The sequence below is a fragment of the Salvia splendens genome, chromosome 15 (genome assembly GCF_004379255.2).
Source record: "Salvia splendens isolate huo1 chromosome 15, SspV2, whole genome shotgun sequence".
Lineage (NCBI taxonomy): Eukaryota > Viridiplantae > Streptophyta > Magnoliopsida > Lamiales > Lamiaceae > Salvia > Salvia splendens.
In genome coordinates this window covers 2,534,265-2,560,948 of record NC_056046.1, presented here as the reverse complement: position 1 = coordinate 2,560,948, position 26,684 = coordinate 2,534,265, and the positions used below count along the sequence as shown (strand labels likewise).

The 26,684-nt window shown below is 36.8% G+C and overlaps 5 protein-coding genes and 1 pseudogene across 5 annotated transcripts; all 6 read left to right on the top strand.

Annotated features, from left to right (window-relative positions):
• Positions 1–2,430: 2,430 nt before the first annotated feature.
• Positions 2,431–4,237, top strand: LOC121769403 (berberine bridge enzyme-like 18). Its single transcript, XM_042166200.1, has one exon. The coding sequence runs from the start codon at positions 2,465–2,467 to the stop codon at positions 4,052–4,054; it is 1,590 nt and encodes a 529-aa protein (XP_042022134.1). The 5' UTR covers positions 2,431–2,464; the 3' UTR covers positions 4,055–4,237.
• A 1,965-nt stretch (positions 4,238–6,202) lies between these two features.
• LOC121768635 (tetrahydrocannabinolic acid synthase-like) lies at positions 6,203–7,465 on the top strand. Its single transcript, XM_042165167.1, has one exon. It carries the CDS (start codon positions 6,203–6,205, stop codon positions 7,463–7,465), a length of 1,263 nt encoding a protein of 420 aa, XP_042021101.1.
• A 1,087-nt stretch (positions 7,466–8,552) lies between these two features.
• On the top strand, positions 8,553–11,449 carry LOC121768634 (annotated as a pseudogene).
• A 2,637-nt stretch (positions 11,450–14,086) lies between these two features.
• LOC121767097 (cannabidiolic acid synthase-like) lies at positions 14,087–15,904 on the top strand. The gene has a single exon (XM_042163291.1). The coding sequence runs from the start codon at positions 14,098–14,100 to the stop codon at positions 15,712–15,714; it is 1,617 nt and encodes a 538-aa protein (XP_042019225.1). The 5' UTR covers positions 14,087–14,097; the 3' UTR covers positions 15,715–15,904.
• A 4,423-nt stretch (positions 15,905–20,327) lies between these two features.
• LOC121768633 (cannabidiolic acid synthase-like) lies at positions 20,328–21,956 on the top strand. Its single transcript, XM_042165166.1, has one exon. The coding sequence runs from the start codon at positions 20,328–20,330 to the stop codon at positions 21,954–21,956; it is 1,629 nt and encodes a 542-aa protein (XP_042021100.1).
• A 2,702-nt stretch (positions 21,957–24,658) lies between these two features.
• LOC121766309 (berberine bridge enzyme-like 8) lies at positions 24,659–26,412 on the top strand. The gene has a single exon (XM_042162562.1). It carries the CDS (start codon positions 24,685–24,687, stop codon positions 26,308–26,310), a length of 1,626 nt encoding a protein of 541 aa, XP_042018496.1. The 5' UTR covers positions 24,659–24,684; the 3' UTR covers positions 26,311–26,412.
• The last annotated feature ends 272 nt before the right edge of the window (positions 26,413–26,684 follow it).

Sequence of the window (26,684 nt, the reverse complement as noted above, 5' to 3'; positions counted from 1 at the left end):
TTTGGTCCTAAACATTATCTTTTGTATTTTTTGGTCCTGCACATATGGACATTTGATCATTTTGGTCCTCCGTCAATATTTCCGTTAAAAACTAACGGTCAACATTATCTTTTGGATTTTTTGGTCCTGCACATATGGACATTTGATCATTTTGGTCCTGCACATATGGAATTTTGATCATTTTGGTCCTCCGTCAATATTTTCGTTAAAAACTAACGGTCAACGGCCGATTTTTGACTAAAACAATGGGTTGGGTCGGGTCGTGTTTGGGTTACACGTTAAGAAAAAAATAATATTTTCTTAAAATCTAAGCATAATATTTTCGTTAAAATCTAAGCATAATATTCTTAAAAAATTAATTAATATTTTTTAATTAATAAAATTAAAGTATAGTATTTTTTAATTAATTTTTTCATGAATTTGAAGAAAATATTATGCTTAGATTTTATTAAAAATAATTTTTTAATTATTTAATTTTATTATATAGATTTAATATTAGTATACTTTAATTTTATTGTTTTGATTAAAAAATGATTATTTTAATTTGGTAATTTTTTATTTTATCGTGTAATATCATGTTTAAATCGTATAATAACATCATGTTTTAGTCGTTATAATATTTTTAATCAACAAAAATAACTAAAAATTAAAGTTTTATAATTTTTTAATTAATAAAAAATAATTATTTTTTTTCTTAACGTGTAACCCAAACCCGACCCAAACACGACCCGACCCAACCCATTGTTTTAGTCAAAAATCGGCCGTTGACCGTTAGTTTTTAACGAAAATGTTGACGGAGGACCAAAATGATCAAAATTCCATATGTGCAGGACCAAAATGATCAAATATCCATATGTGCAGGACCAAAAAATCCAAAAGATAATGTTGACCGTTAGTTTTTAACGAAAATGTTGACGGAAGACCAAAATGATCAAATTTCCATATGTGCAGGACCAAAATGATCAAATGTCCATATGTGCAGGACCAAAAAATCCAAAAGATAATGTTTAGGACCAAAATCGTAAAATGACTATATGTTCAGGACCAATTTTGGCCTTTACTCTATTAATAATGATATCTATATGGAGTAGCATATAATACATCCATACACCTTTTGACAAAATCGAATATATGGTTTGCCGGCTAGTCAATATAGTGATCTTCTAGAAATTCCAACTTTTTATAAAATTATTAATTAGTACTAGTAATTGTTAATAGTGTTAACAGGGAATTCAAATATGAAATCTTAGTCAAACAAGTGTATGTCACCAAATGACCAAATGTATTATTTTGTCTCAATAATATGGAAGTACGCAACCAGCATGTAGTTAACACTATTACTGTTTGTTAAAAATATTAGACAAGATATTATAAATAAATGAATATACATAAATTATACATGTATGTATATCCTTCAATTTTAAATTAAATTAAATGAAATTACATTACAAATTAGTTCTATTATTATACAGCAATAAAAAAGAAATAATAGTATAAAATATTTTTGATAATTTTTGTATAATTTTGAGATTTATTCGAAATAATTATACTATAATATTTGAATTATTTTTAACAATTTGTCGATATTTAATTTATTGTTAAATTATTACAGAATAATTAGTAGAGTACATAATTTATTTTAAGTTAACTGTATTTATAAATTGATTTTCAATATAAAATATCTAAAAAAGGTCAACTATGTACTTACTTACATTTATCTCTTCCAATTGTATTATCTAAATAATATTACAAACGTGAATATTCAATTTTGTCAAACATCAATGATACATTTATTAGGTTCGATCTCTAAAATTGTCAAATAACTTATTACGCACCAAAAAGCCGTTGACATCGATTATGGCGCCACAATAATTTTAGCTTCCTTAGTAAAAATGATGGGTGTATTTGAAATATTATTACTCAATAAATCACGCTTTACGAACCTGCATAAGGGCATCAGCAAGACAGCAACTAATAAAGACTAAGGAGCATTTCACACATACTCCTATTTACCTATTTGTAATTTATAATTATATTAATCATAACTGTAGTCTCCCTTAGGAAGACTAATTCAAGGTATGAAGATATATATACTCCTTCCATATATTTTAAAATTGTCATATGGCCATAACCTTTTGTCAACTCAGGCATACAAAATATATAATGTCAATCAAAATCAGAATATTTGGAAAATTCAGATAATCTAGATAGTTTACCCTCCTATTAAACTCAAATAATTTATTCTGTTTGACTTGTTGCTCAGGCATATGCCACTGTCGACAGACTGGTACCGTTTCAAACATTGCCTCCTTATTCAAACTTGATGTCTTTTTTAAAAAAAAAAAAAAAAAACTTGATGTCTTCTTTTTAATTTCAAGCTTTATTAGAAAACTCTTTCTAAAATATCCTATAAATAGAATACAACTAAGAGCTTCTCCAATTACACAGTCGTCATATCTAAATCATGAAGATTGTTACAATTATTCCCACTCTGTCATTCATCCTTCTTCTCATATTCTCAAGCTCAAGTGCATATGAACACCAAGATTTTCTTCAATGTCTCTCCCAACAATTCAACAACTACTCTTCCATTTCAAACATTGTTTACACTCCAAACAACTCATCCTACACTCCCATCCTAAGATTCCTAGGCCAAAACCTTAGATTCCTGACGGAATCCACGCCTAAACCGCAAGTGATCATAACACCAGAACACGAATCTCAAATCCCGCCTCTCATCCAGTGCGCTAAGCAGAGCGGTCTAGAGATCAGAACGCGAAGCGGGGGCCATGACTTCGAGGGGCTATCTTACACGGCGCAAGTCCCCTTCGTGATCATCGATTTGTTCAAACTCAGTGAAATCAAAGTCGATGTGGGAACCAAAACCGCGTGGGTCGGAGGCGGGGCGAGCCTCGGATCCATCTACTACAGGGTAGCAGAGAAAAGCCCGGTCCTGGGATTCCCGGCCGGTCTTTGCCCAACGGTCGGGGTCGGCGGCCACTTCAGCGGAGGAGGCTACGGCACATTGCTGAGAAAGTACGGAATGGCAGGGGACAACATCATCGACGCAAGAATAGTCGACGTCAACGGAAGAATCCTAGACAGGAAATCAATGGGCGAGGATCTGTTCTGGGCCATCAGAGGCGGCGGAGGCGCCAGTTTCAGCGTGGTCGTTGCCTGGAAATTACAACTGGTGGACGTTCCAGAAACTGTCACTGTTTTCACAATTGACAGGACGTTGGAACAGAACGCGACTGAACTTGTCCACCGCTGGCAATACATCGCGCATAAATTCGACAAAGATTTGCTCGTGAGAGTCCTTGTAAGAAGAGTCAATTCCACCGATAACAAAAGGAACATGACGATCCAAGCTTCGTTTAGCTCAATCTACTTCGGTAACATCGAAAAATTGATTCCATTGATGCAAAAAAGCTTCCCAGAATTAGGCCTGAAAAGAGAAGACTGCACTGAGGTGAGCTGGATCCAATCCACCGTCTACTTCGCCGGATTCCCAATCGCGACGCCGATCGAAATTCTGCTCAACAGAACTGTGCCGCAGCAGATATTCTTCAAAGGAAAATCCGATTACGTGCAGAAACCGATCCCAAAACACGGCCTAAGAGGCATATGGAGGCTTTTCTACGAAGCAGAGGCGGCGATGGCGCAGTTCGCCTTCACCCCCTATGGCGGGAGGATGGCGGAGATTTCAAGCTCCGCCATTCCGTACCCTCACAGAGGGGAGAATTTGTTCAGCGTGGTGTACTGGCAAATTTACGACGGCCGGAATCCGGGGAGGTACATTGGTTGGCTTCGGCGGCTTTATGATTACATGGCTCCTTATGTTTCAAAGAATCCAAGGGCGGCGTATGTCAACTACAGAGATCTTGATATCGGAGTCAACAACGTTGTAGGAGAGACGAGCTATAAACAAGCGAGTGTTTGGGGGAAGAAATATTTTGGTGGGAATTTTGATCGGCTTGTTCGGGTGAAGACAGCTGTTGATCCGCAGAATTTCTTCAGAAACGAACAGAGCATTCCCGTGGCTAAAATATAAAAAAAAATAAGAGCATCCACAGCTTAGATATATATGTATCAATTCACTCTATATCTGCTCTAGTCTAATTTGAATTTCATCATATTATTAGGGTAGTATTTAGTCATTTGATGTTTCTTACAAATAATAACATTATTTGATGTTAAATTGCAGATATAGTTAATGGAGTACTATTTATTTACAGTATTATTATTATTATTCTTATAGTATTTTATTACTCCATATGTTAAAGAAGCAATTAGCTAGTATTAGTGAGGGCAAATTAAATTATAAGACAATTGATTCAAATGCCCTATAATATTTAAGATTGCCTCCAAAGTCATTATCCATGCATATATAGTTTGTTAATTTTCAGTTATCACAACAGCTACAATTGAAGAGGATAGACTACTTTATGAAATCACGGTTATTGATTGAGTAGATATACCTTACATTTGCAAGTATAGAAAAGCTCTTTGGCCAATTATTTGCAAGTCAACACATAGATAAAATAATTTAACTAAATTAGGACGTCAATTATTCGTATCTCCATATTAAATGTGGACAATGCATTCATCCCTTCAAATGCATAGATGAAATTTAAAACAGAAACAATAATGAGAGAGCATGCATTATTGAAGTAAAGATAGATTATTGTACATTGGCAACCCTAGTCTACAATCGGAAATATTTGGATACCCCTACGTGTGTTTTTAATTGAAGTGAAGATAAGCTTTTACTACACATTAATTGAAATAGAAACGTCTCACTAATTAATATGCGCTTCATCGAATGAATTTGGTTGTGAATAAAGAGAAACGTCTCACTAATTATGATAACTTGATGGATTGCTTTCAAAGGCCAAAGTTGGAGTCAAATAATTTTTGTTTCACATAGATGGGCAGTTGACCATTCTAGTTTCTAGATAAAGTGCTTACGCATTTATAAGCTCATTTGGCTCGTTTTGCGATTTTTAGTATTCTTTCGTTTGTCACATTAAATTATTTGATTTGACTTGTGGATATATGACGATTGACATTGACTTTTCAATTTAAGTGTGCACGTCTTATCTAGTCATCTATACTCATTCAAATTATTTTAGCGTATACACGCTTAATTCTTTGTTATAATAACAAAGTTACACTTTATACTTATACTTTATATTGTTATTAGTACTACTTCTAATATTTATTGTAAGTCTATGATTAGTTTCATTTTATTATACGAAATAATTCTTCTAAGTAAATATTATTCAAGGGGTACATTATATTACTAACCTTTTAAGTTGCTAACTCTGCTAACTCATCAACGCAGTGTATTAAAAATGTCAATACAATGACATTAAAATATCAACACATAATGTCAACACAGTATATTGAAATGTCAACGAAATTATGTGTTGAATACACTGTGTTGATGAGTTAGCAGATAACATTATTAATACACTGTATTAATGAGTTAACAGAGTTAACAACTTAAGAAAGTTAATAATTGATAACACACCTATTATTCAAATTTAGAATATTGTATAGTTCTTGAAGATAACTTCGATAAATAAAATAAGCAAGTGGAGTGAGTTATTGATATTATATTAGGCCATTCAATGTATCTGAACAAGCTGGCTAAGAAAATGATTACTGTTGCATGTGTTATGCTATAGTATTTAATTTATGGCGAATTATTAATTTCAAATAGCAAATAAGCGTGTCTGCTTGAGAAAAATTGAATTAGGTTGATCTGATAAGTTTCACTTCCACGAACTTTCGAGTGGTCAAAGCAGTCTAAAATTGAATTACATTTTCAAAACAATCAGTATAAATAGGGCTAAATGCATTCCTCTCAAACATCACAAACACAAACACAAACACCAACAAAACTCATCTCAATATATCATCAACCATGAAAACTCCTTCTGTCTCATATTTTCTTGAATGTTTCTCTCAAGAATGTGAGAACCACTCTTCAATTACCAATGTTATCTACACTCCTTCAAATCCTTCTTACACTTCCGTCCTTGAATCCACCATCCGAAACACAAGATTCTTATCCGAATCCACTCCAAAACCGCAAGTCATCATAACCCCAGAACATGAATCCCAGATCACGCCTATCGTACGTTGTGCCAAAAAAACCGGTCTAGAAATCCGAACCCGAAGCGGAGGCCATGACATGGAGGGACTATCGTACGTGTCACAAGTCCCTTTCGTGATCATTGACTTGGTCAACTTCACCGAAGTCACGGTCAACGTTGAGGAGAAAACTGCCTGGATCGAAGCAGGTGCAACAACCGGTGTCGTATACTACAGGATCGCGGAAAAGAGCTCCACTCTCGGATTCCCTGGGGCCATTTGCACAACGGTCGGCGTCGGCGGGCACTACAGTGGAGGCGGCTACGGCACACTGCTGAGAAAATATGGCCTTGCAGGAGATAACGTAATCGACGCCAAAATTGTCGACGTGAAAGGAAACATTCTCAACAGAGAATCAATGGGCGAGGATCTGTTCTGGGCTATCAGAGGTGGCGGAGCTGCCAGCTTTGGTGTGGTCACTGCCTGGAAGGTACAACTGGTCGATGTTCCAGAAACAGTCACTGTTTTCTCCATCAACAGGAATGTGGAAGAACAGAATGGCGCTGAACTGTGGCACCGCTGGCAATACGTGGCTCCTCAAGCCGACAAAGATCTGTTCGTCGGAGTCATCGTGTTCAGGGTGGACACGACCGTCCAAGTTAACTTCTTCTCAGCTTTCCAAGGCGGCGCCGACAGATTAGTTTCATACATGCAAGAAATCTTCCCCGAGTTAGGGCTAGTGAGAGAAGACTGCACGGAAATGAGCTGGGTCCAATCCACCTTATTTAGCAACCAAATGCCGATTGATCCACTAGACGCTCTGCTCAACCGGATTCAGCCCGGTCTCAGACAGCTCAAAGCCAAGTCCGATTATGTCCGCGAACCAGTTCCTTTGAACGCGATCGAAGGGATGGTGAGTATGCTACGTGAACCCGAAGCGGACGAGACTATTTACTACATGGTGCCATATGGTGGAAAAATGGACGAAATATCAGAATCAGAGACTCCATTTCCTCACAGAGCTGGTGCTCTCTACAAGCTTGCCGGTTTGACTTACTGGCAAGACTCGGAGGCTGCGGATGCGGACCGTTACATAAGCTGGAGCCGTAAGTATTATGAGTACATGACTCCGTATGTGTCAAGCTCGCCCAGGGAAGCGTATTTCAACTACAGAGATCTCGACATTGGAGTCAATAATGTTGTTGGGGAGACGAGTTACGAACAGGCTAGCATTTGGGGGAAGCCGTATTACAAGGATAATTTCGAGCGTCTTGTTAAGGTGAAAACTGCCGTAGATCCGGACAATTTCTTCAGGAATGAACAGAGCATCCCACCGTTGCCGTCTGCAGCCGCGGATGTTTGAGTATGGGGATTTTGATATTTTATACACTTAACATTGTTTCTATTCATTTTGTTATGAATTAGGCTCATTATTGAACCATATATTTGTACGAGTGACATTTCTATATTATTTGTATTGAAATATTTTTTTTCCGTTATTGAATCTATATTATTTTTTAAAATTTATCTACAGCTTCAAACCTGAGAAGATATTCGAACTTAATTGAGATATAAACGCATTTTGAACAGAAAAATATTATCCCATTCATCTCCAAAAGGTAGTCTCTTTTGTCAATTTTTTAATTCCTAATTAATCTATTTTTATTATTTAAAATAATTCACCACTCATTACGCTACAGCAGTAAGACCATGAGCAACTTTTTTGACTTTTCAAAGCAAATTAATCTTGATATTTCAAACCTAAAAATGACAAATGCGAAAATTTGTTTTCCTTTACTAAAAATGGGATAAGATCTAGTGGATTTTATTGAAGAATTATTTATTTAGTTAATTAAAAAGGAGTATTATCCGTACGGAAGAGACTTCCAAGAAAATTATGTACTCCTAGATCCTAAGTTTCTAACAAATGTTCGAGAAACAATGCATGTACTATTTCTACAATATTTTGTTTGGGAAAAACTCTATTATGAGATATACTACAATTGTTTGAGGTCTTCTGACGTGAAAAAAAAAATACAATTGTTTGAGGAAATGTCCAAATCATTAAGGAGGTGTGGTTGTATGTGAACATGTTTTAAGAGAAAGGGTAATAGCGTATATATACAAGATTGGTATTAGATTTTGGCCCTAAATTCAAATTGTAATTTAGATAGGAGTATCATTTTTTTCACTACTAATCACAATGTCAAATTGAGTAAAACTGAAGTATCCATCTGATTAATCGTCCATACCTATAATCATGATGAGTGATGGAAAATAAGGGAGTTGGATCCTTGAGCAAGTTAGTGATATTTTATTCTGATGGATCATTCGATATGATGTTTTTGACGAATCTAAGATACTAATCATACTACCAACTACTAATATACGGTGTAAATAAGAGTATGATTGTCCCATTAAAAAATAGGAATTAAACTGAAAGCTAATGAATAACAAAAAATGATTATGATCTCACTAAAAAGATAAGAAAATAAATTTGATGAATCAATACATCTTTATAATCCTTATAAGTACTTTCCTCTCAAACACAAACACAAATTAATCTTTTCAATTATACATATCATGAAAACTGCTTCACTCTTTGTTGTTTTAATCTTGTCAAGCTCATGGGCAGCTTCTGCCGATGAACAAGACGATTTCCTCCATTGTCTCTCTCAAACATGCCATAACTACTCCTCCATTTCCAACGTTGTCTACACCCCTTCAAACTCTTCCTACACTTCCATCCTCGAATCCTCCATCCGAATCCACTCCGAAACCGCAAGTGATCATAACTCCGGACCACGAGACACAGATCCCGCCCGTCATACTCTGTGCCAAGCAGAGCGGTCTGGAGATCAGAACACGAAGCGGTGGCCATGACATGGAGGGACTGTCTTACGTCTCACATGTCCCGTTCGCGATCGTTGACTTGGTCTACCTCAGCGAAGTCACGGTCGACGTGGACGAGAAAACGGCCTGGATCGGAGCAGCGCATCCACCGGTGTCGCATACTATAGGATAACAGAAAAGAGCCCCACTCTGGCATTTCCCGGGTCTATCTGCACCAGGGTCGGTGTCGGTGGGCACTACAGCGGAGGAGGCTATGGCGGGCTGCTGAGAAAATACGGCCTCGCTGCGGACAATGTCATCGACGCGAGAATAGTCGACGTCAACGGAAATATCCTGGACAAGGAATCAATGGCGAGGATCTGTTCTGGGCCACCAGAGGCGGCGGAGGTGCTAGTTTTGGAGTGATCACTTCCTGAAAGGTATAACTGGTGGATGTTCCAGAAACCGTCACTGTTTTCTCAATCACGAGAAGCGTGGAAGAACAGAACGGTGCTGAACTGCGGCAGCGCTGGCAGGGACGGAGATACCGGCGGCCAAGCCACCGCTCCAGCGGGGGCTTGGCCGGAACCGGACCCATACCCCCACTATGCAGTCGTGCCCCGCCGGATTTCCGCCCCGGCTTCGGTTGGCCTGAATTCTTATGTATAACGTGCCTGCGAGTCTGCGATGGCGAAACTGGAAGAGGAAGAGGCGAAGAGCAGATGAAACTGCAGATCCCCAATTTGAAGAAGACGAAACTGCAGACCCCGCAGATCCTCAATTTGAAGAAGATGGCACATTGATGAAATTGGGCTTCTAAGCGGATCATTAATGATTTGTATTGGACTAAAAAGACTTGGGCCTTTAATATATAATAATAATAATAATACAAGAACAATAGTAGCACTTGAACATGCCCAATTATATCTCCTACACAAAAGATTACAGCAGCAGCCGCATAAAACACAATTACAGCAGCAGCAAATTACAGCCTCTACTTCAGAAAATTTAGAGCCTCTACGTGTTTAGCCTCTACTTGCAAAAAATTTAGAGGTTTGATTCTTTAATTGTGATTTAACTTTTGATTTTAAATTAATAGCATGAAATTTGAAATTATTTATTTATGATTTTAACCATGTTGCTTGAATAGGAAAAACCTAATTAACTTTTTGAGAATTGAGATAATAAATGTTTTGGAATCTTGCAAAGATTTTGGTCGCTACCACAAGAGATAAGGTTTTTCCCTTGATATACCGTTTGATTGAGTTGACTCTGATCCTCCCTGTTGCGACCGCTTCTGTTGAGAGAGTATTTTCTTCTGTTGAGAATTGAGATAATAAATGTTTTGATGAATGATATCTTAGTTGTATACATTGAGAGGGAAATTTTTAACAAAATTAAAAATGAGGTCATTCTTCGACGGTTTCAAGAAATGACGTCACATCGAAAACAATTATCATCTAGAGCCTCATAAAAATTGTAAAGACGTTATATTTGAATTATTATTATTATTATTATTATTATAATATTATTATTATTATTTTTTAAGATTTGAGCACCGGCTTATTTGAAAGTCTAGTTCCATCCCTGAGCGCTGGCAATATGTGGCGCCTCAAGCCGACAAAGATTTGTTTGTCGGGGTCATTGTTCTTAGAGTGAACACGACCGTCCTGGTAAACTTCTTCTCAGTTTACCAGGGCGGCGCGGACGCATTAGTTTCATATATGTAAGAAATCTTCCCCGAGCTAGGGATAGTGAGAGAAGACTGCATCGAAATGAGCTAGATCCAATCCACCTTATTTAGCAACCAAAAGCCGATAGATCAACTAGATGCTCTGCTCAACCGGACTCAGCCCGGTCTCAGACAGCTCAAAGCCAAGTCGGATTATGTTCGGATGCCCCTTCCCTTGAACGTGATCGAGACAAACTACATGGTTCGGACGTGATCGAGACAGCCCGGTCTCAGACAGCTCAAAGCCAAGTCGGATTATGTTCGGACTCCCCTTCCCTTGAACGTGATCGAGACATGGTGAGTATGCTACGTGAACCGGAAGCAGACGAGACAAACTACTACATGGTTCCATATGGTGGAATCATGGAAGAGATATCAGAGTCAGAGACTCCGTTTCCTCACAGAGCAGGTGCGCTTTACAAACTTGCCGGCTTGACTTACTGGCAAGACTCTGAGGCGGCGGATACGGACCGTTACATAAGCTGGAGTCGAAGGTATTACGAATACATGACTCCGTATGTGTCAAGCTCGCCTAGGGAAGAATACATGACTCCGTATGTGTCAAGCTCGCCTAGGGAAGCGTATTTCAACTACAGAGATCTTGACCTCGGAGTCAATAATGTTGTTGGTGACACGAGTTATGAACAAGATAGTATTTGGGGGAAGCCGTATTACAAGGACAATTTCGATCGTCTTGTTAGGGTGAAAATCGTGGTTGATCTGGAAAATTTCTTCAAGAATGAACAGAGCATTCGGCCTTTGTCGTCTGTCTCGGATATTTAAGTATGGATTAATTAGTTTTATTTAGATACAGTATGTTTTCCATGCCCAACATGTTGAATTTAGCGGATAAGGGGTTGTTATAAGGTGTATTTTTCGTAATTTTCTTGATTGTCCTGAAATACTTAATTTCAGGAAACTTAAGATTTATATGTGAAAATATTATTTTTATTAATCAAACTATCACTGTTTTAACTATTGTATTGAAACGGAAATTTACAAATTAAAATTGGATGTACTTGCGCCTTAGAGCATCCGCAATGGCGGACGTCCACGCGGAATTCCCACCGGCGTGCGGGAATTCCGTGGCGGACGTCCGCCATTGCGCGTCCCAGGCACGGATACGGAAGTCCGCGAAGGAATTCGCAGTTCCGCGGCGTTCCGTGGAATTCCGTGCGGACGTCCGTCATTGCGTTGACGCTCGCAGAATTCCGCACGGAATTCCCGTTTAATGCATTAAATATTTTTTTTTCGGTTCCTATATATACATCACGTTGAACTTCATTTCATTCGCACAATTTGTATGTTTTTATTTTTATGTACTTTTTTTAGTAATTATGTACTTTTTTTAATGAAGTATGTTTTTTTAAAAAAATAAAGTGGTTGCATTTTCTCCGTATTCGCGTCGAAATTTTAATTACGCAAATTGTTTACTTCCGTAAATTGTCTAATTTGTGAATTTGTGAATTTTTTAATTGTGGGAATTCCTTCGGGAATTCTCCGCCACTGGGAATTCCTTATGACATGACAGTGCAGTGAGAATTCCTTATGACGTGACCGGAGGTGTTTTTGGGAATTTCGCGGGGAATTCTGCCGGGAATTCCGCCCCACTGTAGATGCTCTTAGACCGACCGTTGGGTGTCTATATTAGGGCGGCTGCTCTGTCAATTAATTGTTACTTTTATTAATTGTGTTAGATTTAATTGTATCAATCTTAATTTGATGTAATTTAGACTGTAGATTGATCACCCGAGTAACTTTTAACTTAACCTTAGTTTTTAACTTTATATTCGAGAATTCGTCTTATTTTCTAGATCATGGGAGGCTGCTCTGTCGATTGTTATTTTATTATTTGTGTTGGATTTAATTGTATCGACGATCTAAACCTATGATACGACTTTTAGTTTAATCTTAGTTTTCATATATGTTATCCCAAGATTAAATATATAGTGTGTTTGGTTTATAAGATTCCTAGATGGATAATTATGATATAATTAATTATAACTAAACCCTTATTACTAAAATAATTTATAAACTCAATCCTAAATTAATATTGGTATTTTTTTTATCCAGAAGCCCAATGTATTACTATAATACATAAAAAATGTTTATGAAATATGGTTTGAACTGCAACTCGAGCTGTCACACGTGAGTCTTGCCGTCGGCGACACAACACCCGTCTCGCTGGCGGCCCGTCACTCGATGATGGAATTCCGATAAAGATGGTCTATAATAACAACCGCCTATTTTTATTCATATTATACTTTCATCTTCTATATCTAATGAAAAAAGATTTTAAATATCCTACATTTTGAAGTTTTGAGCTTATAAGATTTTAATCGAAATCTTGATTGCGTGATTAATTTAAATGATTATATGAAAGTATTATTCCATTTTTCTGTCTTCAGTTATTTTGAATCTTCTTTCCAATATTTTAACAATATTGCCATTATACAACATATTTTATTATACACTTGTAATAGTTCATTTCTTTCTATTTTTAAATATGGAGTATACTAAATATTTCAATTGTGATTTTGTAAACAGCCACCTTTATTTGGATGATCACTAAAAAACACTTAATTTTTAAGGACATAAAAAATTAAGACGCAATCACTTGCGTTTAAAAATTCTCCATTTAAAAATAACAACAATTTAGAAGGCAAAAGAAAGTGTTCCTAAATTTACAAGAAAAAAATTAACTTAATCTTTTTCCTTTTTATGACGTTTTCATTTGTGTTCTCTAATTTTAGTTGAGACTCCAACAAATAAGGATATTTTTTGAAGCGTTGGTAGAAACATAAATGAGAATCCTTAATTGCATTAAAAATGTCTTCATGGTTTGTTTTTTTTCTATGGATCCAGTAGTATTCTACTCAGTATCATATTTTAAATGGACAAGTTATTTTTCAGCTGATGGTTTCTGTAAATATTCTATATCAAATGATTATATCATTATTAATTAGAGCAATGTAATTTTATCACGAAATAAGACATAAATATTAAATTCAATGACTTAGTACTAATAAAAATACTTTTGAAATAAAAATTGTTTACGCCAAATAAATTGCCAAATTAGATAACTTAAAATATTATCAATTAATCTGGATTGTTAAGATTATCATCACACATGAAAATTAAAAACCAACGGCTAGGAACTTTCTTCTAGATTTCGATGCAATTCCATTGGCCCATTCAATTAATGTACATGTGGAATTATGGTATAGTAAAACAAAGACATTAAATGTGTTTGTTTTAACTTTCTTCAGAAACTATAGTCAAAGTTGAATTAGGCACGCCGTTGGAATATTGAATTTAATATCATGTGACACATACGAGGATAAGAATGACTTTTCAAGAACTTTGTACATATAAATAGGTCACATTATTTCATGAAGTATACATACCCATCTAGTTTAAAATCATCAATCATGAAAACTCCTTCCATCTCATCTCTCACATTCATTCTTCTTCTAATCATCTCATGCTCTTGGGCAGCTTCCGCCGATGATCATGACGATTTTCTCGAATGCCTGACCGAGCAATTCCGCAACTACTCCTCCATTTCGAACGATGTTTACACCCCAATCAACTCATCATACACTTCCGTCCTTCAATTCTCCATCCGAAACCTAAGGTTCGTGTCAGGTTCCACTCCTAAACCACAGGTGATCATAACCCCAGAGCACGAATCCCAGATCCCGCCTGTCATATACTGTGCTGAGGAAAATGACATGGAAATCAGAACTCGAAGTGGTGGCCATGACCTAGAGGGACTATCTTATGTGTCACGAGTCCCTTTCGTGATCATAGATTTGATCAATCTCAGTGAAATCACAGTGGATACCCAGGCAAAAACTGCTTGGGTCGAAGCAGGCGCGACCATTGGTTCTTTATACTACAGGATTGCAGAAAAGAGTCCAGTGCTCGGGTTCCCGGCCGGCGTATGCCCAACTGTCGGCGTCGGTGGGCACTTCAGTGGAGGGGGTTGGGGCCCGATGCTGAGGAAATACGGTCTAGCCGCTGACAACGTCATCGATGCAAGAATAGTCGATGCCAAGGGAAGAATCCTGGACAGAACATCCATGGGCGAGGATCTGTTTTGGGCCATCAGAGGTGGCGGAGGCGCCAGCTTCGGCGTGATCACTGCCTGGAAGGTACAATTGGTGGACGTTCCAGAAACAGTCACTGCTTTCTCAGTCCGCAGGACTTTAGAACAGAACGCAACTCAACTCGTCCACCGCTGGCAAAATGTGGCTCCGAATCTCGACAAAGATTTGTTCGTCTCCGTCGTTTTATCAAGGGTGAATTCCAGCCAAGGTGGACGGAACGCCACCATCGAGGCCAACTTCTGGTCACTTTTCCTCGGCGGAGCCGACAGATTACTTCCGATGATGCAAGAAAGCTTCCCTGAGTTAGGTTTAATGAGAGAAGACTGCTTCGAAATGAGCTGGATCCAATCTGTCATATATTTTTCAGAAGCCCCCATAATACCACCTTCTCAGCAACAGCCACTCGAATTTCTACTTAACCGAACTCAACCAAACCTAGGAAACCTCAAAGTGAAATCAGATTATGTCCAAAAACCTATTCCTGAATTAGGGTTACAAGGAATTGAGAGACTACTATACGAACCAGAAATTGCAGCTTTTGTCGTAATGATCCCATATGGTGGAAGAATGTCTGAAATTTCTGAATCAGAAACTCCATTTCCTCACAGGGCTGGTAACTTGTTCAAGATTGCTGGCAATGTGGCTTGGGCAGACAACAAGGCTCGAGATTCGGAGAGGAACATAGGTTGGAGCAGAAGGTACTACAGTTACATGGCTCCTTTTGTTTCGAGTAATCCCAGAGAAGCGTACCTCAACTACAGAGATCTTGACATTGGAGTCAATAACGTTGGAGAAGAGACGAGTTATGCACAGGCCAGCATTTGGGGTATGAAATATTTTAAGAATAATTTCGATCGTCTTGTTCGGGTGAAGACCGTGGTTGATCCCGATAATTTCTTCAAGAATGAACAAAGCTTTCCGCCGTTGGATGATTGAGATATATCTTCATCTCAGACCCCTCCATGCTGAATTAAAGGTTCTTATATTTATTTGATGTAATTTCTTACAATAAAATGCTGTTGTTTTGATTTGAATAAAGGATTATTATATTATTTGATGTAATTTCTTACAATAAAATGCTATAGTTTTGATTTGAATAAAGGTTTCTTATATTTGTTTGATGTAATTAATTTCTAGCAATAAAACCTTAATTTAAGAAAAGGTATATTATTTGATGCAATTTTTTACAATAAAATGTTATACATCATTTTATTTTTCCATTTTGTGATCCTGTTACATGCATCATTATTTTTAATATTAAATTCTTCATTTTGTTATACTATTATTTTGATTCCGAATTGCCAATAAAAGGCATATTAGTAGTTAAACAATATTTAATGTACGTAGCACACAATTAAGACGAGAAAAATTAAAACATCAAACTGACCATCCAAAACTACTTTTAGTCGTTCAATAGACAGACAAACATTCGAGCCCATTGTAACGCAATCTTTAAATTTAAACTTATGGTTGATAATGCTCATTAATTAGTTCTGATCTTTCAAACCACAAAGGTGAATGCCTAGAAGCTCGACGCTCATAAGTCAGACGTGGTTTTTTCTTGAGCTACAAATAATGCTACATTCTTAATTACAAGGTCGATATGAGATTATGCTCATACGACATATACTACTCCACACGGTCCGTCAAAATTATACTACTTCTAAAAATGAGAAGTTTTAAACCTATACTAACCATACACATTGTTCTAATGTGGACCCCACATTCCATTAACACTACTTCCACCACATTTTCCCTTCATCTCTCTTACTTTACCAATTATGCATTAAAACGTGTGTCATTTACAACTTTATCTATTTTTTGGATGGAGGGAGTATGATTTTAGATTATTGCTTATGCTTTAATTCATAGAATAAAGTACATTTTCTTTATACAAATAGATGCAACATATCATTGATCCTCCATCATATATTCCATGTGAACTTGAAATACATTTTGTTTTCTTATTTTTTGTAAAATCTTTAACCTCATATTTTGTTTAATTGTTGTACTGATCTAGCAATTCCGTTTATTGCGCGACATTTATAGTACTTATGTTATTAGTATATTTATTTATTTGCAATAGACATGTTCTATTTTCAATTTTCACCCTTTTTTGAATCTTGTATAATTGTAATATCAGTAAAGTCCTCTTTTTCATAGGGTACGCATGTTCTTTTATTTAAAAAATACTACTAGTAAATTGAAGGATTTGGTCTCGGTATCAAAATACTTCACCAATAAAAACTGTTTACGCAAGATAATTGTCAAATTGGGTAACTTCAAAATATTAGTTAATCTAGATGGTTAAGACTATCAGTCTATCATCACATATTAAAATTGATAGGATGTTTCTCTAAGATTTCGATCAAATTCCGTTGGCCATCCAATTTATTCTATATGTGGTAATAATCAAACAAAAATATAAAAAAATGTGACTTTTCTTCTCACAAACTAGTAAAAATTCAAATAAGCGCGCCGTTGGAAATATTCAAAATAGTCTCATGTCATATGGTACATCAAATAATAAAAATTCAAAAATTATTTTATTTTCATCAACTTTGTTCCATCTTTTACCATGACAATTAAGCCTTATAAATAGAACACATTCTCAAACAGTAGCATATATTGTATTTGTAGTTCAAAGCATTGCTGTTCTAATAAATTGAATAATTTTTTGATGTCCTAATAAATTGATTAATTTATGTAAGTGCTGTATTTTTATGGTTGCATATCTTTGAATTTCCTTTTCTTTATACTTCCTTTGTTCACAATATAAAGGCTCATTCTGATTCGGTGCAAATGTTAAGAAATGCGGAAGAAAATAAGTGGAAAAAAGTTAGTAAGTCTTATTTTTATATATTAATTATAATTAAATATAAGTGGAATAATGTGAAATGAGACTTTTTTTTTTGTGGAAGTTAGTTTACGGAAAAATAGTTATGCAATATTTTTACATAAAATCCAAGCCTAATCATTAATTATTAGCCCAACCAATTCTCCTCTTCAACCCAACTAACTATTTTCCCTCATCACCCCACACGCCATATAACATGGCGGTCTTATACATTTGAAATGGTTGGGCTTTTAACTGGGCTGAAACATTACATATTTTGGGCTCATAACTTGTATTTTAGTTTTAAAAAACCTACTGGTATGGTTGCCCCACATATTTCCAAAGCTTAATTTCTAACTAGCTCAAATCCAAAATAAAACAAGCACAGCTGAGATCACTTTTTTAAAATTACAATTTCGAATTTTATTGGGAGCTAGAAAAAAGAGACTAATCCAGCGCCATTCATCTCGAACTTGAGATATCCATTTTTATAATGGGATAATCTTTTTTACTCCCTCCGCCCAAGTTATTTGACTCGCATTCCATTTTGGATTGTCCCAAGTTACTTTGGCTAAAAATAAAACACTTAATCATACCTACTTTATTCTTTCTTTTAGTTTACTCTCTCTTCTCTCATCTACTTTATTTAACTTACTAAATACAACTTTCTTAAATCTCGTGACGAAAAGAAAACGCCTCAAGTAACGTGGGACGGAGGGAGCATAAGATACGTTCTTAGATATCCATGTTTCTATTTTTATGTTATTATCAATTTGAGATATTATATTATGTTAATAGTAAGAAAACTTGTTCCCTTCAAACTTTTTCTTATGATCAAGAAAGAAGGCTAAAAAATTAAATAGAAAACTTCATTAAACAAGAGTGAGAATAAGAATTCAACGAAAGATTAATGTCAATAGTGCCAACTATGAAAGTTAAAATAAAACCACGAATCATGACTGTGATGTATAATATTCAACAAACTTAAATAAACCATCATATTTGACAAGGAGACGAATCTTTGACTATAAAGAGTTAATAAGTGACCATAATCATCAAAATCACTGCATTACTTTATAAACAGTTACCTTTAAAGATGATACGTTTTCCTTTTAGTTTGTCCCAACTAAGATGATATATTTTCTTTTTTGGAAACATTCTCTCTCCAATTAATACATTCAACCACTTTTTTCACTCTTATTAAATATTCATCTTTCTTTCTCACTCTATTTTACTCCCTCTGTCCGTGAGTAGGAGTCTCGTTTTTCCGTTTTAGTTCGTCCGCGAATAGGAGTCCCGGTTCACTTTTACTATTATTATGGTCTCACCTTCCACTAACTCACTCCACTCACATTTCATTTAAAACTAATATATATAAGTGGGACCCTATTCTACTAACCTTTTTCCACCCACTTTTCTTAACATTTCTTAAAACTCGTGTCACTCATAAACGAGACTCCTAATGATGGACGGAGGGAGTAATACTTACACCCACCTTTTCTCTCTCCAATTAAATACTTTAACCAAGAACTCCTAAAATCTCGTACCGGCTAAGAAATGTGTCATCTTAGCCGGGACAGAGGGAGTAGTATATATGCATGCCACGATTAAAATTATGATATTCAAGCATTTTTATTAAGACCGATTTGTCATTTTCAATATTCACTGCGTTACTTTATAAACAATTGCTTTTATAATACAGTTCCATTTAATCAAACACACTACATTTTTAATCCCTAGATACAAATCGTGCAAACCAAATAGTCTCTAACTGTATACTGAGTATTACTCCATCCGTCCCATAATAATTGTCACACTTCATTTTTACCATAAATGATAAGTAGGTCCCGCATTCTACTAAGTCACTTCACTCACATTTTATTATAAAATTAATATAAAATTAGTCATATATTCCACTAATTTTTTTAATTAATTTTTTTTATATATTTTTTAAAATTTGTGCCCACGATAAGAGTGACAATTATTGTGGAAGTATTATTAAAATAATTGTACTACCAAAGTGGTCTTTCATTTTGGTAGTCTCCATCACATACATGTGTTTCGAGTTGGACTTATTAAGCTACCAGGAGTCAGGACAGACTAGAAAAGCGTACACTAGATGAAATAATTGAACTTTGTTGAATATGGTGAACATCTATTGTCTTATAGCTAGTTAAAAAATATTTTAAAATTTAAAATAATAAACTAATGAGCCACCCAATTTGAAAGGATGCCACCATACTTACTTAGTTACTGCATAACTTCGACAAATTGATAATAGTAGTATTTTTAAAATATAGAGGAAAGGTAACCCATCTTATTACTCATTAAATCCGGCATCTCATCAACATAACTATAACATATTCATGTTTTTTAATGTTAATCAAAGTCCCCGAAGAAACGACATGAGATTTATTCATCTTACAGTACTTCTTTTTACTAAACCCTACATCTTACATTAAACTATTGAGATTAGACACTAATTTTCTAGCTTCCAAATAAGTTCATAAATCAACATTAAATGTATTTTTCAAGAAAGAAAGGAACTCACATTATATTTTATTTTTTTAAAAATCAAAGAAGTGCCGCCAATAGAGACGAGGGCGACGAAAAATCCCATTCACCACAAATTCCTTACTCTCATTAAACATTATAAATAGAACACATTTAACTTAATCTTAAAACACAAGTAGAAATAGAATCTCACTCAACCATGAAGATTCCTTCCTTCTCCACTCTCACTCTCACTCTCATCATCTTCTTCATCTCCACCTTCTCACCGGCGGCCACCGCCGATGGCCACAACCATTTCCTCGAATGTCTGTCGGAATATTCCGACAACCACGCCTCGATTTCCAACCTTGTCTACACCAAAGCCAACTCCTCCTACACTTCAATCCTGCAAGCCGCCATCTGGAACCTAAGATTCACCACAGAATCTACTCCCAAGCCGCAGGTGATCATAGCCCCCAACCACGAATCCCAAATCCCACCAATCATACGCTGCGCCAAGCAAACCGGCCTCGAAATCCGAACCCGAAGCGGCGGCCACGACATGGAGGGCTTATCCTACCGATCGCAGGTCCCGTTTGTGGTCATCGATTTGTTCAATCTCGGCGAAGTAGCCGTCGACGCCGAGGCGAAAACCGCCTGGCTCGGCGCCGGCGCGACCCTCGGCGCGCTGTACTACCACATCTCTCAAAAGAGCTTGCTCCTCGGCTTCCCGGCCGGATTCTGCCCCACCGTCGGCTCCGGCGGCCACTTCAGCGGCGGCGGCGACGGCACGCTGGTGCGGAAATACGGCATGGCGGCGGATAACATCATCGACGCGAGAATTGTCGACGCCAGAGGGAAAATTCTGGACAGGGAGTCAATGGGCGAGGATCTGTTCTGGGCCATCAGAGGCGGCGGAGGCGCCAGTTTTGGCGTTATTGTTGCATGGAAGGTGCAGCTGGTGGATGTTCCAGAAACTGTCACTGTTTTCCAAGTCAGCAAGACTTTGGAGCAGAACGCGACGGAACTTGTCCAGAAATGGCAGTCTGTCGCGCCCTACGCCGACAAAGATCTTTTCGTCGGTATCCTGTTGAACAGAGTCGGTTCGACGGTTTCAGCTAACTTCTTTTCCCTTTTCCTTGGACGAGCCGACAGATTAGTCGCGCTCGTCCAAGAAACATTCCCCGAGCTGGGTTTGGTAAGAGAAGACTGCGCGGAGATGAGCTGGATCGATTCCGTCGTCAGCTTCGGCAGATTCACCTCAGCATTGCCGTTGGATCTCCAAACGCCGGCGGATTTGCTGATCAGGAAGGATCCGAATTTGAGATTTTTGAAAATGAAGTCGGATTTTGTAGAGAAGCCTCTTCCGGAGGAAGGAGTCAGGGGGTTGTTGAATCTTCTCTTCGCGCCGGAGGCGGTGGCGGGGCTGATCGCCTTCATCCCGCACGGCGGGAGGACGGCGGAGATTTCGGAATCGGCGCTTCCGTTCCCGCACAGGGCGGGAAACTTGTTTAAAGTGGAGACTATTGTGTACTGGCAAGATAATGAGAATGCGCAGAGGTATGTGGATTGGATGAAGAGGTATTACGATTACATGACTCCTTATGTTTCCAGCAATCCGAGGTCTGCGTATGTCAACTACAGAGATCTCGACTTTGGAGTCAACAACGTTGAGGGGAGGACGAGCTATGCGAAGGCGAGCGTTTGGGGGAAGAGGTACTACAAGAACAATTTTGATCGTCTTGTTCTGGTGAAGACCATGGTTGATCCCGAGAATTTCTTCAGATTCGAACAGAGCATTCCGCCCATTCACTCGTGGTCGAGCGACCAAGGCGTGTGTCCGATTTGATTTGCATGATTCAGTTTACACGATTTGAATAAGGAATTTTTACATCGTATTTGGTTTTCATGTTTAGGCAGTAGTTGTATGGTTCTTCTATTCACATGCTTTTTCTAATATTTTGGTTTGTCCACGTTATAGAACAATTTACTTTATTCCACTTATTATACGAACCCCACATTTTATTAGTTTTTTTTACATTCAGAGTCCATTATAATACTAATATTATAAATGAATCTCATATTTCACTCATTTTCTCTCTTTATTTTTCTTTATAAAATCAAACAATTTTCTAAAAGTAATGTTGAGTTAAAAATGTTTTTTAAATGGGAAATGGATGGAGTATTAGATATAGTAATGATGGGATTTGAAAGGAGAAGTTGGACTAATATTTGTAGAGTTGGTGGGATTATGGATAATATTGCAGAAGAAATACGTGGGCTCAATCCATAGGCCCAAATTGCAGTGTAGATTAGCCAAGGAATAAAATACTATTCCTACTAAAATTTAATGGGAATTTATTTGACCAAGCTGATGTGGCGCCACGAATAGCGCGAACCTCAACGGTCAAAACTTCGCTATCGCAACTAACTTACATGAAAGTACGATACTGCCCTTAGCATTTGTGTTGGACCATCCAAATCCATTGTACTATTCTATTAACTATTGATTTTATATTTTAGTTATGGATCCAAATTTCCCATATTTGCAATTAATTGTTTAAAAATTAATCGTAATAAGATCAGCTTGAACATACATACTTATATTATTTGTTTAGTAAATATTATAATAGTAAATTTACAGTTGATTTTTTTATTATAAATAACACAACCCACTAATTCAACGATTATAAAATATTACTAATTTGTACATAGAACTCTCACTCCAATCGCTACCTTGAATTAGTCGCGACGAAATTTATAAGTTATGAAGTAGTAACAAGCAACCTAATTAAGTACTACCACTAATAGATACAGTTCATATTTCTTAAGTTGAACAGCGTAGTCTTATCGCAAATTTGCAATTTAAATCGACTTTTCTTCTCTTACCAGAGTTGCAAGATTATTTCCTCGAACTTCATTTTAAATTTACACTGTGATTGACTTATGCAATTGTGGGAATAAATTAATGGGTATTAGATATATGAATTTCTTTATTTTAACCGAGCGATAAAGATATTTAGCGGAAGATGGTTAGTTAAAACATATTCCCTCGATCCCATAAAAATATGGGCATATGATATGGTACAAGAATTATAACAAAATTGATAAAGTAAGAGAGAAGGAAAATAACAGTTAAAGTTATATTAGTGGATAACGAGATCATATTATTATTAGTGTTTTAATGGTGGTATAAATTGTAAATAACTTGATGTATAAATGTAACAAATTGGGATAACTTTTTATAAATGAAAATGCACGTATTTTTATTGAATGGAGGGAATAACCAATACATACTCTGTCTTACTATAAAAATAGAACACTTTGGAGTGACACAAGTTTTAATGCGCAATTAAAAAAGTAAGAAAGGTAATAAAAGAAAATAATTATAATATTATTACGATAGAATTGTTTCAGCTCTTTAGAGAGAATTATTTTTTAAATAGAAGTTGCTATTTTTTGTTATGACATTCTTATGTGAGAATAATTTTATTTTTATCCTATCTACTTATGATTATAGGTTTCTTCAATCATTTTGGTTCTCTTTTTCTTGTCTGACAATCCAAATTTTCCGTGTACAGTTCAATTGTTAAAAATTATCGTTTTTTTTATTAAAAAAAATCTTACGTGATATAACTCAAGATTTTGTATAATGTAGCAAGTAAATAGACAAAATGTATTGACAATTTTTTACAACCAAAAAAAGCTCAAAGCCTCAAACCAAAGCCAACCAGTCAAATGTATCCAAAACACAAAAAGAAAATTAGCAGCATCCAATTAAATCAGTAACGTTTTTCAAAATAGAAATGTGACATTTTTTTAAGATAAATAAGTACTCCTACTACAATTTTTTTTTGAATAGAGAGTATTTTTCATGTTCTAATTGCTTTCCTATTCCTCACTAATTTTTTAATTTATTACTGTACATTAATATTCCTTTGATGTGGTATTTAATCACACAATTCATGCCTAACATTCAGTGGTCAACTTATTTGTCCAAGATACAAATTGCCAAAATATTTTTATTCTGGCATTAGTGGTCAAATTGTAGTAATTTTTTATTGTCCCATGAAACAACTTGCCAAAAGGTCTAACACTTTTAATTTAGAAAACAATCTATTTAATACTCTATTCGTCTCAACTAAGTTGAGTCGTATTTCTTTTATAGACGTTCTAATAAAGTTGAGTCATTTCTCTTTTTTAGTAAACAAAATATTTAATCATTTTTAATTTATTTCACACCTACTTCACTCTCTCTTATCTATTTTATTTATTCAATACAATTTCTTAATTTCTGTGTCCAAAAATTTTCCACTAATTTAATTGAGACCGGGGAGTATTATTAATCTTTAATAAAGTATCTTATATAAACGTGGATATTTAATTATCAAATAGAGGGTATAGTTGTGCTAAAAGGCTGACTATTCATCATGACAGCAACTAAAATTGAATCATTCACCTATATGTTTCTTACACGCTAGGTGTCTATTTTTAAAATCAAAACTTTTTGGCAAATTTATGCATGTTCTATCTATAAAACTACAAGCTCAACATCACTCACAAATAAACTAAAAATCATGAAAACTCCATCTATCTATTCTCTTACTTTTGTAACACTTGCTGTCATATTGTTATGCCCATCGACAACCTTTGCCGATAAACATAATGATTTTCTAAAATGCCTCAAACACGAATTCCACAACTACTCCTCAATTTCCAACCTTGTTTACACTCAAACTAACTCATCTTTCACTACAATCCTACAATCATCCATAAAAAACCTAAGATTCTCAACACCAACCACACCTAAACCGCAAGTGATTATAACCCCGGACCACGAGTCCCAAATCCCGCCTCTCATATACTGTGCCAAACAGAGCGGATTAGAGATCAGAACCCGAAGTGGGGGCCACGACTATGAAGGCTTATCATACGTGTCACAAGTCCCGTTCGTGATCATTGATTTGATCAATCTCAGCGAAATAACAGTCGACGTCGAGAATAAAACCGCATGGGTGGGGGGTGGCGCAACACTCGGTTCTTTATACTACAGGATCGCAGAGAAAAGCCCGGTCCTCGGGTTTCCCTCCGGCCTTTGCTCGTCCGTAGGAGTCGGTGGGCACATCAGCGGAGGAGGCTACGGCCAACTGCTGAGGAAATACGGCCTCGCAGGAGATAACGTCATCGATGCAAGAATAGTCAACGCCAACGGCAGAATTCTCGACAGGGAGTCAATGGGCGAGGATCTGTTCTGGGCTATCCGAGGAGGCGGAGCTGCTAGCTTCGGCGTTGTCGTCGCCTGGAAGGTACAGCTGGTGGATGTTCCAGAAACAGTCACTATCTTCAGAAAAAGGTGGACTCTGGAACAGAACGCGACTCAAATCCTCCACCGCTGGCAATACGTGGCGCCAGTGGTGGACCGGGATTTGTTCATCGGAGTCACCGCAAACAGGGTGAACACCACCGTTGTTGCCTCCTTCTTTTCTCTGTTTCTCGGCGGCGCCGACAGGCTAATTTCCCTGATGCAAGAGCAATTCCCGGAGCTCGGGCTAGCGAGAGAAGACTGCGTCGAGACGAGATGGATCCAAGCCGCCGTCAGCTTCGCCGGTTACCCCGTCAACACGCCGCCGGAAGTTCTGCTAAACAGAAGCCAAGTTGCCACTGTGGAATACCACAAAATGAAATCAAACTACGTTCAGACACCTGTCCCCGAATCCGGCTTCGAAGGCGTGTGGAGATATCTGTACGAAGCGGAGCCGGTCGGGAAGGGATACATCATCTTGATTCCATACGGCGGAAAAATGGCGGAGATTTCCGAATCCGCCACTCCTTTTCCTCACAGAGCTGGAAACCTCTACTCATTCAGTCACTATATCTCTTGGGGAGAAGGCGAGAATTCGGATTCGGAAAGCTACATAAGCTGGTCGAGGAGCCTTTACGACTACCTGACCCCTTATGTGTCGAGTTCCCCGAGGTCTTCGTATCTCAACTACAGAGATCTCGACCTCGGGGTCAACAACGTTGTCGGTGAGACGAGCTATGCGCAAGCGAGTGTTTGGGGGAAGAAATATTTCAAGGATAATTTCGATCGTCTTGTTAAGGTGAAAACGATGGTGGATCCGCGTAATTTCTTCAGAAACGAGCAGAGCATTATCCCTAACAAGTCTAAGAGAAATGGTCGCCTATTTCATGTTGACAAGTAGTGATTGTGATTGTTATTTTATTTTCTTTTCTTGCAAAAAATAATGATGTTGATTGTATTTGTATGTTCTTAATGTTTTAATAAACGGAACGGGCTTCGTATAGCATGTTTGTTTCGGGCTCAATATATATAATTTCATATGCAATTTGAGTTTATTGCAGATTGTAATGAAGGGATTGACTAGTTTTTAGATGGTAATTTAATTTTTCGATGTTTAATAATGTTGCTAAGATACCTATTTCCATAGCAATAAAATATCTACCCAAGCTAGCAAGGCATTATTAATTGGAGCAGTGTTAAATGGTCGTAATGTGGCTGGCCATAAAAATAAAATATTGTTACCTTTAATGCTTATTTACTTGGATTTAGTTTATC